Source organism: Syngnathus floridae, chromosome 2 (genome assembly GCF_059516105.1).
Source record: "Syngnathus floridae isolate MCC-2025c chromosome 2, RoL_Sflo_1.0, whole genome shotgun sequence".
NCBI lineage: Eukaryota > Metazoa > Chordata > Actinopteri > Syngnathiformes > Syngnathidae > Syngnathus > Syngnathus floridae.
Genome location: NC_142414.1, coordinates 19,439,240 through 19,453,203, shown reverse-complemented (window position 1 = coordinate 19,453,203; position 13,964 = coordinate 19,439,240). Strand labels below are relative to the sequence as shown.

At 42.3% G+C, this 13,964-nt stretch overlaps 1 protein-coding gene across 1 annotated transcript in view; it reads right to left on the bottom strand.

Annotated features, from left to right (window-relative positions):
- Window positions 1-1,281: 1,281 nt before the first annotated feature.
- Window positions 1,282-13,964, bottom strand: part of plagl2 (pleiomorphic adenoma gene-like 2) — a 27,535-nt gene continuing 14,852 nt past the window's right edge. Inside the window, exons 2-4 of the mRNA XM_088368408.1 lie at window positions 8,863-8,982; window positions 8,223-8,683; window positions 1,282-7,940 (exon numbers count right to left, since the gene is read on the bottom strand). Coding sequence (XP_088224534.1) covers window positions 6,482-7,940; window positions 8,223-8,533 — 1,770 coding nt within the window. The 5' untranslated portion in view covers window positions 8,534-8,683; window positions 8,863-8,982 and the 3' untranslated portion in view covers window positions 1,282-6,481. The remainder of the gene's footprint in view (window positions 7,941-8,222; window positions 8,684-8,862; window positions 8,983-13,964) is intronic.

Here is a 13,964-nt window from a genome sequence, read left to right as displayed (position 1 = left end):
TTGATGATTTCAGTGAGACGGCATTCTATTCCTAACATGCAGCTGCCACCTCAGACTGGGATAGTCAGAGGTCTATAATTACGTTTATCGCTGAGGGGTTTCATTGCTTGCTTGTATAATCATGGCATACATTTTCCAATCGCTGCTTCTTTGCTCAATGAATGACAGAGGCCATAGGAACAGGAAGGGTTTCCAAAGCATTTGGGTGTAAGCACATTACAAATAATAGCAATTCCACTTGACAAAACGCTCCAGTGGCATTCAAAGTCAAAATGACGTGGAATTGTACATGAACACTGCAGAATCATTGATGAATATTTTGTAAAGTTAATAACATTTAACAATGTTTTAAGTGTAAGTGTCCATTTCTGCATTCATCATGGAGCGTATGACTGATGTCTTTGGGTAAGAGGTGGGGCACACCCTCAAGTGATGACCAGCCAATCCTAGGGAAATGTTAAAAATATACACCATATTTTTATTACTCTCAAATGCATTTGAACACATTTGGTATGCCCATTTTAATGCCACTGGAGGGAGCCTAATCATGTCATTGCAATACACCAGAGGGATCTGTGATCTGAAGTGTCATAATTATGGCCATTTGGTATTCTCACAACACCAGACAGTAAAACTGATGAGCGACCAGAGGCCTGCCATCTTGAGGGGTTTATGCGGGTTCTTAGCTGTTCCCAGTATTGCATGGGGATGTCAGATGTTGTTCCTGGTGTCTGATGGAGCTATACAGCCATCTTGAGGGTTACTGGCCCCAGAGCACCGATCACCGATTTACTCTCCACATATTCCCTCGTTCTTCCTTCAGCTTTTTGTGCTTCCTTTTCTGGATGCTGCCATCACTTGTTATTGCTACATATTTCACGACTGCCGTCTGATATTTGTCCACTATGTCAGGCTGGTTATCTAGATATCTAAAACGTGAAGCAGTGTCTTATTTCTGTGTATCAGGTCTTGTGGGCTAAATCGCCTAGACCATTGCACCACCAAGTGTTAGAAAAAGCTAATGACTAACTACTGCATTTCTAAACAGTACGCAACACACACACACACACACACACACACACACACACACACACACACACACACACACACACACACACACACACACACACACACACACACACACACACACACACACACACACACACACGCACACAGACACAATTTCCACAGATGGTGTGTGATGTTAACACCACATAAGCAACTCTCAAAAGGGAACAAAGTGCAAAAAATCCGAAACAAAAAAAAAAGGTGCAAAGAAGATATGAGTGCGCTGGTTTGTATTTTTAATCATGTCAACATAACACATTACAACTCAAAAGTCATACACTGTACTGTACAATAAGTCAATAGTTTTGTTGTTGTGATCATCATGTCTTTGGATCAACCAATATACAACTCTGTCACTTTTACATCGCAGCAACTGATGTGAGATATGTTACACAAAAAAGCAAGACTCACTGTTTATTGATATTTCTTCCTTTCTCCCAAGCACATCATTGAAATAGTAATCTGTGTAGCTGTCTGACAGACATCCTGTAAGCAAATACAACTGTTTTCACCCTTTTTTGTTCCAGAGGTGGCTGTCATAGCAAGTGATACAAATAAAATGATCTATGCCAACAAGCAAACAAACAAAAAGGCTGGAATGCACAACTTGAACATTAAACTAAAAATATAGAAAACTACATTTGGATTTTGTCGATTAGACAGTACCCAGTTTCTTAGTTAAAAGCAAAGAGGAGAGAGAGAAAGCCTGAATTAAACGAATTCTTTTTCATACACCTGCCGGTAAAGAGGAAGTGTGAGGATAAGTGCGTCTCTAGCAGGTGCAGCTTGAGGTCATGGGGCCAAACGTGAAGTTAAAGAACACAACAGCATCTCAGAAACACAAGAGCCATGTCAGAGTATTGCTGTAAGTGAAGCATTAATAAAGACCATTCAGAACAGCACATCCATATTCTATAGCATTATTCCATGAAGGGCCTTCAGGCCTTGTTGAATAGTATTAATACATACTTGTCAATCTTTCATAATGATTAAATTAACCAATATAGAATAGGTATACTATATTATCACTTTTCACTATTCCACCATCAATTTCAACTTTACAGATGCCATGCCTGCAATGAAAATTCTGTAAAAGCCAATCTGTCCGACATGACTGAAAGGAGATTTGTCTGGAATAGGCTTCACTACCCTTTGTAAGTTAAGTGCTATTTGACAGATGGAGCGTGAATGACTGAAGCGGCAATTTTCAATGCAAATTGTGTAGCATTACAGCCCTACCCTAACATGGGACATAATAATTCATGAGATTTAAGTGCTTTTTTTTCTTTCATTTTTTTTAAAATTATGTTTCTGAGCCACTGGCACAGTAAACAGTATGCTGTTGTGTTCTTGTAGCACTTGCCCGGGGAATTAGACTATGTATAGAAAGGCTTATTTGTATAATTGGGGATGGGAAGGGGATAGGTAAATGGGCTTTAATTCAATAAAGGTTAATAGTGAAAAGTCTATCAAAAATACTGTTACTCTTTTTTTTTTTTGAGAAGAGAAATGCACAAATGCTGATAAAAGTCTACACATCAAGCTAATGGCACATACATATACAGGTTCAATACAAAATTTAAAAAACATGAACATATAAGCTGAAACTTTTAAAGGAAAAAAATACTCTTATTTTCAAAAAGGTTGAAAGTGCTAGAACTCAGATTAGCTCACAGAAACCGAGGGAGGACAAACTTAATACATGCCAAAAGCTTTTCATTTCTTCATTCTTTTCTATACAGAGGGATTTTTGAGTTTTTCCTCTTATTTTAATCTTTAGGAATATTTGCTAAAAAAATAGATTATGATAAATTTGATTGCTACAATAGTTGGCTTAAGCCAAGAGGGTTTTTCTTAGAAACAACCTTTCTTTGAATCATATTATAGCTCAATTTTTAATCTTTATTTTTTTTTTAACCCTCAAGACACCTTGTGTTAAAAAGTCAAAAAAGGTGCCATCAGCTTATTTGTTTAGACTCAATAAATCATGTCGTATTTCATTTACAAGAGCCTGTTTTAAAATAAGTACGTTGCAGGGGTTAAAAATTACACTTGAAATTAATTCCAGAGTTAAGTAATGACATTGTTTAGGGGATTTACTGGTGACTGTGGGATGATTATTATATGTTGAATAGCTGTTTACAGCCTGGTGCTTTCATCGCTGACAGTAAAAATGTCGGATAGCACGTAGCATTTATGACAAGCAATTGAGCAAAAATGTAGTTTCTTCTCCCCGGGTTTTGGTAAGAAAAACAAAAAAATGAGGTGATGTGTTGTGTATTTTCTCTCGAGGTCCTTTGTACAAACAGACAATAACACAATATTAACAAACAACAAGACAAATAAATGAAAAAAAGAAAGCGACACCCCGCCATTACTTTAGACCCTTTTTCTTTGACTCTACAAAGCAGCCGAGAGAGAGGGAAGATGGGCAGTGGGGGGGCTGAGGTTTGAGGGGCTGATGTACATTTTGTCAGTTTGGGTTGGTTGTGCATCCTTCTGTCCATTTTGCGACAACAACAAAAAACAAACAAACAAAAAAAGAGAACATCTAGTAGTCTACAGTTGTCTGCAACCGTAGCTACAAGCAGCAATACGTATTTTACTTTTTATGTGCTATGTTTTTTTTTGTTTGTTATTCATCAACAACTCAACATCCTGAAATGGGCGTGGCCTACTTGTAGCTTGTTGCACGAGCTTGGCCGCAGCATTCAATGAGAGTATTACATATTGTGGATAAAGGTTTTTTTGTGACTTTATCAATACACGAAATCACGAAAATCACACCCTAAAACGGATATTTTGCGGGAGCTCCTTTTGCTTGAATAACTGATTGGTAGAAGCTGATCAGCATAACAAATCTTACATAAGAGCAGGTCAGATTGTGAGTGTGTCATCTCAGATTGGTTTCAGGTCTGGGCTCCCCCCCCCCCCCTTCTTTTGTTGATTTGGATGTAATGGTGAAAGATGTCATGGATGAAAGATGAAATCATTCTATTGTTATGATGCCAGATTTTTCTTCTCCCCGCAAAAACAACATCTATGTCCTGCTTCATGATGAGTTATTGTTTCATGAAGGTTAGATACCATTGCCAAAAAGTATGCTAAGCCTAAAACATCAGCAGTAGAAGAATTTGTGAAGCAGCATAATGCAACATCATGCTTTGGGGCTGTTTGATTCAAGGTGGAAGCATTTATGCAGGTCTGAATAGAAGTTCATTTTGACAGAGTGGGCAAATATTGTTTGTGTCATGTTGAAAATGCCCAATCCAAAAACACTGTCATTAAAGCAAGTACTAAAACAAAGTAGTTTTCTTCCTCTCTACTAAGAGAGTTTTTTCTTTTCAATCAAATTGTTCATTTCCTTACATTCGTTTGTAGTTTTTTTGTTGTTGATGATATATCATGGTCATATAGAAGGAGTCATGTCAAAATTTTGCTTTACAATATGTTCTATGCAGCCCCACAAGTCTAAACATGGTCTTCTGACAAATATTGTGTTTGTGAAATATGAATACCGTGTTTAGACTCGTGAAACCGCATGGAATGCTATTTTAAAGAAAATGTTTGACTTCATTTCCCCTTAACACACTTTCTGTATCCACTATATGAGGGTTACGTTTGGGCTCAGGTTCCTATAGGTTAGCGGTGAGCAGGATTGAAAATATCTTGGCTTCATAGAGCTGTCCGGATGAGACTTACATCATCCGGACAATGACTTATGATTACGCGTGGAGGGCGTCCGTCTATGTCAGCATTCCTATTGAGACATTCTAGTTAGCTCAAATCCTAAGTGATGAATAAGCCGCTAACAGCCTGCTATAAATATCGTAGCATCCACAGTTCTGATTCCATTGTGCAAACTCAAGTACACGCGAAGGTAGACTGGATATGACACAAAGCTCAAGGGAAAAAGCTAATACTCCATCCATTGTTTGATGAGAAAAATGCAAGATAAACACAAATGTAAACCTGCCGGACATCCAAAAAGAAGAACATCACCACTTTAACTACCTAAAATACACATTTACTGAGATAAAAGTATTTATGATAATCATTTATGAGATATTTCGTACACTGCAATAACATTCTTTAACGCATTTTTCCTCATCTGTCACTGTAACTCTTTTTGTTTTAAGCATTCACATATGTCAGGGATCCTCATGACATCTTTTCGGAAGAGAAGGTTTAACGTAAGGAGGCAGATTTTATGCAACGCGACCTCACAAGTATTTAGTCTGAAAGCGTACAAAAAAAAAAGGCCAGCAGGATTTGAACGGGCTCCGAAGGATGTACCTCAGACTAAAACCAAATAGCGTGTCGTCCAGCAACAGACCAGACATGCTGCTGTGCTAAAATGGATCATTTGACAATAAAATATTGTATATATATTTGGGAATTTGGAGGCTATGGCATGTCTTTTTGATAACATTCTATGTTGAACAGAAAAATGCCAAAGCTTTGTCAAGAAAAAAAATATATCCATTTTTCACTTTCCATACAAATTCCTGGTAAATTCTTACAAAAACAGGCTCTTTTTATGGGATAGAATCCTCCACAAGAATCCCTTTGGGATGACTCTTGTAAGGGAAGCTCAGTGGATTCCGGGTGTTACAACCTCTTTAGTATTATCATGAGAGAGGAAACAAAGCAGATTCCTAAAGATGAAGTGCCTTCTGCTGAAATAAAAAAGTGCTTCACTTGAGGAAAAGTTTTCAAAAAACCAGCATCATTTTTTAAACCAACACTTTTCACATTTCTTCCTCTTTTTGCCCCCTTTAAAACCCCACATGCTTTTTCTGATTTCCATTCAAACTTGACTGTAATGGACGCCACGCAACAGGAGCCACCCGTCAAATTGATGAAAAGAGCACTTTTTTTTTTTTTCAGAAGGCTCCCACTTGTGTTATTAAATGGGACAACGTTTGAGGTAAATTGTGGACTTTATAGCTTTTTTTTTTCTCCTCCCAAGATGAGACGTTCTATCATAAAATCACAAAATATCCACTTCAAACTATAATTTTTTCGGGTCACAACAATAAAACTTTCACTAAACTTTGATATAGTTGTTCTATTGCTTTAAAAAGGAAGCAGTACCATGCCTTTTGGCCTACTGATTCTGCCTGCTACACTACTAAATAGGGGGATGCAAATATAAGGGGACATAAATGGCAATGGGAGGGGGGGGAAAGGGTAATACGTACTTAAAACTAGAGGAAAAAGGTGGAAAAATCCCAAATGAAAGCTGCTGCCTTTTTTTCAACCCTTTTCCCCACAAAGAGCCTTTTAATTTCCTTCAAGGGATTAATTAAAAACTTTTGTGCACTTTCGTTTAAGGCATCTAGTAAGTGTTCTTTTTATTAAGAAAAAAAAAAATCTACTCACTGTATATTTGAATATATCTTGAACACTCTTACTGAAAGGCCTGGTGGAAGCGAGGCAGTGTGGTGGTACTAAGGCTGGAGCTGAATACTGGTGGAAGAGGGTGCAGGGGTCCGAGTCCCAGACCCCCGCTGGAGCTCTGATGCTCCTGAGGTTGTGGTTGCAAAGAGGTAAGAGGCGCCATGACGGCTGCTGCGGCGGCTGCTGCGGCGTGAGACTCGCCAGCGTGCAGTGATGAGGAGGAGGAGGAGGTGGCAGATGACGTGTAGCCCATCACCAGTCCTCCAGTGCTCATGGGGGCGCTGTAAGGAGGGAGGTTGAGCGGGAGGAAGCCCAGCAAGTGGGAGAAGTCCATGTTAGCAGCAGACAGAGACTCGGCGATCACCGCAGGGCTCTTGGACAGCAGGGGATCCCCGCAAAGTTCTTCTGCCAGGCCAGCAGGAGGCTCCAGTCCATCCTTGGGGGGCGATACAGCAGCGTGAGGCTCCGAGGAGGGAAGCGGGCCGGGCAAGCCACTCTGCAGATCCAGGAGGAAGCTCTCCATCTCCACCTTCAAGGGTTTGTCCAGCAGGTATGAGGTAGATCCCAGCTGGTATTTGGGGCCTTGCTGGGAATGGTGCTGCTGCTGGGGGGCCGAGGACTGGTGGTGGGGCGGGGGTGTCGGAGGGGAATGATGGTGATGGTGGTGGTGGTGATGGTGGTGGTGGTGATGGGAGTGCGGGTGCAGGGATCCAGTGGAGTCCACGTGGCAGCCCATGCCCACAGACAGGGGCGCGGACATCAGGGGCGGGTGAGGGTGGCTCACCCCGGAGTTTGACATAGCCTGCAGGTGGTGGGGGTTGTACACCCCCATGGTGAAGGGGGCCCCACTTGGGAAGGGCTTGCCCATCATGGGGTCTTTATTAGGACCCACGCTGCACATCATGGGGCTGAGTTCCTCCTTCACGGAGCAAGGAGGTGACCCCGAGCTGAGGAGGCCTAGCATATCCGGAGGCTCGGTCTTGATCTTCAACAACTCCTGCGAGTGGCTCTTCTTCACGTGCCGCGTCAGGTGGTCCTTCCTGCCAAAGCGCTGGGCGCAGTACTGGCACAGGAAGTCCTTGCGACCGGTATGCACCACCATGTGTCGCCGCACGTCCTTCCGCGTGTAGAAGCGGCGATCGCAGTGGTCGCACGGGTGTTTCTTCTCCTTGGCCCCGCCGGAAGATTTCCCCGAGTGGCTCTTCAGGTGCTCCAGGAGGACGGGCGTGCTCTCGTACCTCTGCATGCAAACTTTACAGGTGAGGTCCCCGGCGGTGGCCGAGTGCATGGCCACGTGGCGCTTGTAGCCCAGCTTGGTGTTGTAAGGCTTGCCGCACTCCTCGCACTTGAAGGCCTCCTTGTTGGGGTCATGGGTCTGCAGGTGGTTCTTCAGGTGGTCCTTGCGATGGAACATTTTCTCACAGAATGAGCACTGGTGGGTCTTCTGTGGAGAGTGTGTGGCCATATGCCTGCAGAAGACCACATGGCATTAGCAGGTCAGAAGAGACATTGAACTATTCGAATGGCTTCACTTACTTGAGATTTTCTTGTTTGTTTCTTTTTAATGAAAATATAAAAGGTCCATTGCTGAATTAAAAAAAAAAAATCTTTGATGTCCTTTTTGTTTAAATTAGCGACTCGAGTTTGACTTGCGTCAAAACATGTGACTTGCCCCTCACCTCACTTCTACTATTCTGTATGTGCATAGATTGTGAACGTGACCTATCAAGTATGTGAGAAATGCTGAGTACCTGAAGAGTTTGTATTTGGAGCTGAAGGCCTTGGGGCAGTGTGGCTGTGAGCAGTGAAAGGGTTTCTCTCCCGTGTGACTCAAGGCGTGGAGCCGGAGCTTCTCCTGAGAGGCAAACAGAGCCCCACACACCAAACACTCGTTCCCTCTTCCCACCTCTTCTTCCTCCTCTTCTCGCTCTTTCCCCCTCTCTCGATCTGTGCGGAGCAGCGAGCCGGCACTCCCAAACAACTTGACGGCGCTCCGTCGTCCCTCTTCCTCCGGCGTCAGTGCGGTAATACGGTGTGAGGCATCGGCGGCAGCAGCTGCCATGGCAGCCCTAGAGTGCCGCTGCCATGAAAATCCACTTGGGGCTCCCCTGCCTTGCGGGCTCAATGTCGAAGTCGGAGGGCCAGCAGGCGGTAGGGTGGCGAAGTGGTGGCTCAGTAGAAACTTGAACGAAACATCGAGATGTGCGACAATCTGCAGTGGGACAAAAGGACAGATGCTAGTCTGCATCCGGACAACTGTCGAGTTGCCCTTGAGCAAGGCACTGAGGGATATTTCTGGCTGGCACAGTATAAGCTCTCTGTTGATTCTGCCATCAATCTGACTGTGACTGAACATACAATATTTGGTTGAATACAGATCACCCTACTTACTATTCCTGGTGTCCGTCTTTAGTCCCTTGATACACTTTTCTTCCCCTTACGTCTCCTCTTCACCCAGTTCCAACAGCCATACTTGGCGGTGAGTGCCAAATACTCTTCTGCATCTTGACTCTGGGAAGAAAATAAAGATTCGTGTTTTTGTTCTTCAATGAAAGAATTGGTGATTTTGATAAAATCATCAAAACTTCTTAAAAATTCATTTGCGAAATTGTCACATGTTTGTGGAGAATTTTTGTTGCTTATGACAAAACAAAATATTTCAGCAATTACTATTAGTATTATTATACTCATGAGATTTACTGGAAACTTTCCAGAATCATACTGGAAATGTTCTAGCCTAGCCTCTAGTCAGGATTCATCTCACATACCTCCAGCAGATAGTTGTGATTTGACTTTGTAGATGAACTCGTGCTGTAACCATCAGGTTCCAAATCTTTAAATACTTTACAGACTGAGCTAGTTCTACTCACTAGAGGGCGCTGGATGACAAGTAGGACAAGATAACGCGTGTAGCCGCATGAACTTAACATGAAAGTGTCTGAGGATACAAGACCACATGGTCTTTTGGTTGACAATAACAAACTGAAATTAAATACAATCACAAAGAATCACACTTTGGGGTCAAAGCAAAACACAACTCGCCCCAAAGTTTTGCGCTCCATCCTTAACCCCATCACGCATTCCTTTATGCAACTCAGCTGACCTTTGTGCCCTCTGCTACCAAAAAACACACGGCAGTTAAGTCCAAGGTTGAGCGGACACAACAAGGGCCGGATCACGTGACCCGCGAGTGCGTACTTAGAGCCGTGTAAACACACACGCACTAACACACGTACACACTTGCACACTTTCTGTGTAAGAGGTCACTGAGTTGAGAATGACAGCTAATCTGGTGGAATTTGCTGCAAGTGTTTTGACAGATGCTTCGGATATTTACGTGTACACAAACATGTCTTCATATCTCTGTGAGCATCACATTTTGTTGTTCACAACACTCACTCACATGTATACTCCAAAATGAATAATATAGCATTTTAGTCATTAAGTGTGTCACCATGCAAAGGTGCACACACCAGAGGCAGCAGCACAACTGCCACTGAAGCACATAAATGTGGCAAGATGAAATTGTTTACATTCAATTTAATTGTAACTACTGTGTGGTTTATACAGTACACAATATAACAAACCTCTTATCTCTGGGAACCACTGTGCACACAACACACACACGTTAACTACTGCGCGATATCCCAAAAAGTACCATCGATGTGATTGCATGACTTTCAAAAATGATGTCACATTACTGTAGCTTACATGTGCGCTCTCCTGTGTATGTGTGTTTACAGTGGTGGATAAGAGGAGCTGACAGCTGTAGCATTGTGCAGTGGTCATCACCCAGCAGGGAGGGTGCAGGGGGCTGACACCCATCCCATTGACCACCCTCAGGGAGCCCGGCTCCATTGTTACAGCCTACCCACGTCGCACATTCCTGGCCTGAACCATGCCGTGTTGTACTGCTGCACAACAGCGACATGCAACCCACATAGCCGAGCTTATGCAGCAGCAGCATCATGCTCACGCAAGCGCACACATACACACACACGCACATGCACACGCACACACACGCACACACGTCCCTGGACTAGAATATTGACACTGCTTAAAATAACAAGCTTGGTTTAAATTGACTTTTTTATTGATTTCCTTTTATAAGTGTTGGCATCTTGGCATTGTGTTGGCATTGCACTAACGGTGGCGCTTTAAGAGCTTCAGCACACACAACACAATTGCGTCCATTCCCATCATCTAATCGCACAAGCCTCACTGCACTTATCACAAAAGCTGGAGCAGGAACTTTGCTTCCCAAATGGCTTCGATGGCCGCGTACGTACGTTTGCTGGAAGCGCCGCTCACTTCCCCTAATCAGGAAAGCTGAAAGCAGCATTGAACTGCCACTTTCCGCCTGGGTGTCTTTGGTTTCTGTCCTGGATGAAAGAGCTTCCACATTCCTTTCCAGCAGGGTCATAGGTCATCCTCTGCACTGCACCGCCTGCCCGCCACAGCTCTCGCATGCTGAGTGACTGCTATTAACCCCTCTGGTGCCGGCCTGAGCGAGCCATATGCATGGGAGAAGGTTGAGCGAAATGTTTGTTGAACGCTTTGTAATATCAACGATGATACCAGCAAACATAGAAAACGAGAGCAAGATGACTGCAGGCGAAGAGACATCGGCTGAAGAATGGCGGCTCTCAGTGAGGCAACGGGCACTGTTTGACTAAACGTTACGAATGACCTAAATATAGAGGCTGAGTTCACCATGTGGAGTTTAGGTGACAACAGCCGCTCTGATGAGAAGGGGGTTGACAGGCGAAAAGGGGGGGTAGTTAGTATCTGAGGAGGTGAACGTGTCGCACATTCGTTCAAGTCTACACATTGTCACTGTCCAATCGAAAGCAACTATAGATCCAAATTGTCTGAATTCTCTCGGTGAAAATAATTGTTTCTACATTACGCAAATTTCACACCATTGAAATTGTTAGGAAATTTACTTTGATTCAACAGTGTTGGTACTTTATTTGTTTCATTGTTGTTGTACCTGACCTTTTTTTGCACCAAAGACTTATTAGAAATTTTACTACATCATAGAAACAAATAAAAATAAATGATTAAAAACACAACTCAACGTTACGCTAAATGTAGCTGTTGTAATTAGTCGAGCCCTGCACATGTTTCTCTTCAACAAGCTGTGTCAGCATGATGGTTTTTTTTTTTTTTTTTTGGTATTACACAGCATTGTGTGAGCATGTTGTTCGGAGCACGGCTTAAAAAAGAAAAGAAAAAAGAAATCGAGCATTTCCTTGCTTTTCTGCTTCTATTTTGCTTTTATTAAACTTGATTAGTATTTATTATTAATGTTTATTAACATCATCAAGTGACCATGCTCTCAGTCTCATTTTTTAAAGACATTTTCACTCACTTTTAGCATATTGCATAGACTACTGCGACAAGAGTCGAACCGTATTATAAAGTAACACAAGTTTCCCACATTCCTGCCAGTACAAATTTTAGGACTAACGATGAGCGGACTAGCCAAAGTGATACGAGGCTAACCAACCATTGTCATCCACAACCAGCAGCTTAATTGTCATCTCTTCTGACCAGCACAGACGTGTGAAGTCTGAGGTTGGGTGTACAGAACAGTAGCAATGCGGAAAAGCAGAAAAAGGAGGGAAAACAGGAGTTATGTGCAGCGATGGAGTCAGGGGTCTTTGCAGCAGTCAAATAAGTCTAGCGTGACAGGCGAGAGGTCAAGCTTTAGTGAACCCATTGAAAAGGAGCAGCCACCTAGGAGGGGGAAGGAGCTCCGCCATTGGCAGTGATCCTTTGACCTACAGGAAGGCTGCCTTTTTACAACTGCACATTGCACTGCACACATATAAGAAGAATATAAATGTATATTTGCAATGCATTTTCCCCTTTCATCCAGAGGGAAACTGCAATTTTGGTCAATCATTCCAAAAGCAGAGGATACCACAACAAAGTGTTTTTGGAGAAAAACGGAAAAACAGATTGCAAAGCGGTAAGCGTCCAGTGTAGCCAGGACAGTTGTGCATTGTCAAAGTGAAAGTTGGTTTTACGCTTTCCGGCGGTACTTTATTTTTAGATGACAACTACGAATGTTAAAAAATTAGATGTTTTATAATATTCACATGGGGTTACTGTTTTTTGGTACAGTTACTGCTCCTCAAGCGATGAGTACATTTTTATTACGGCAACCTTGGAGTTGATTACTCCCATTATTTCCAAGGGGAAATTGTTAACTGTTGCTAAATCCTCAATCTGATTTTAGAGACAGGGCCTGATGCTTCCCTAATACAGTGTCATTACATTAAAAAGTGAAATATTCAGATTTGCAGTAATTAATACTAAGTTGGTTGATCACTAAAGAGCACATAATAATTACATGTCAGTTTTAAAAAACTGTTGTTAGTTGTGAACCCAATGACAATATTACTATTTTGATGCTTGTTGAACAGAGCGAGTAGTGTTGTTAAAGAAAGGAAGTCAGCATTGCACAGAGATCTCTGCATTCAAGCCAACAATGTAACCCCCTCCTCAGCCAGGTTTCACTTCCTCTCCCACTTACATCCTCTGACCCCGGGTGGCGCTGGAAGGGTGGCGACCAAAAGGAAGAGTGTGTGGTTGTTCCTTGCCAAATTCACGAGAGTCTTCCTATCAGTCAGCATGGGATGTGGCCACTAAAACCGCTCCGGTTTAAGTTAGACCACCACACTGTGGTCCGACTGAGAGTGGGCGTGGCAAACTGTCACAGTAGGACACTTCCGCCAGCGGCTGCCACCCGCTTCCTGATGTCAGCCTGCTGCTGTGACCCAAAATGACCTTCAAACTGATGTTGTTTTTGCACGGATGATAATAATTTACTCAACTTTAAGTTGATTTAAGCCACTACGTTAACAGTGAGCAGCTGGTCCATATAAATGAGTTACAGCTTTCTCTTACATATTTAGCAAGGAAAGATACTTTAAATCAGAGATACACATAGTTTGAGGTTTATCAACAAGTTCATTGGGTAAACATTTAAAACAACCAGCGAACCTTGTAAACTACCAGGTAAAAACTTGTATTGGCCTTATTCCCTTTTAAAACAGTAGACATCCTGAAATATGTGGACTAAACCAAACAATAGTAGACAATAAATTGCTTTTCTTTTTCCTTACTTTTGTCAAAAGTTACAATTTATCTTTAAATGTTGTAGCATGATCGTCAGCCGTGTTTGCATTTCAGTAATCTAAATCATATATTGTGAAAAGTAAAATTTGCGTTATTAAATAATGAGACCGAGATTAGTTTCATAACTTCTTCCCACCATTAGTGCGACCACAAACCATGAATACTTAACTGGAAAAAAAAATAAGTAAGCGTTTCTGAGAATATGTGTTTTGGTCTGATGATTGTCTTTTCAGACCATAATTCTAAGAGGCATGTTTGGCGCAAACAAAGCACGTCTCTTCACCAAAAGAACATCAACTTTACGGTGAAGCCTGGTGCTAGAAATTATAAACAGGTCATAGTAT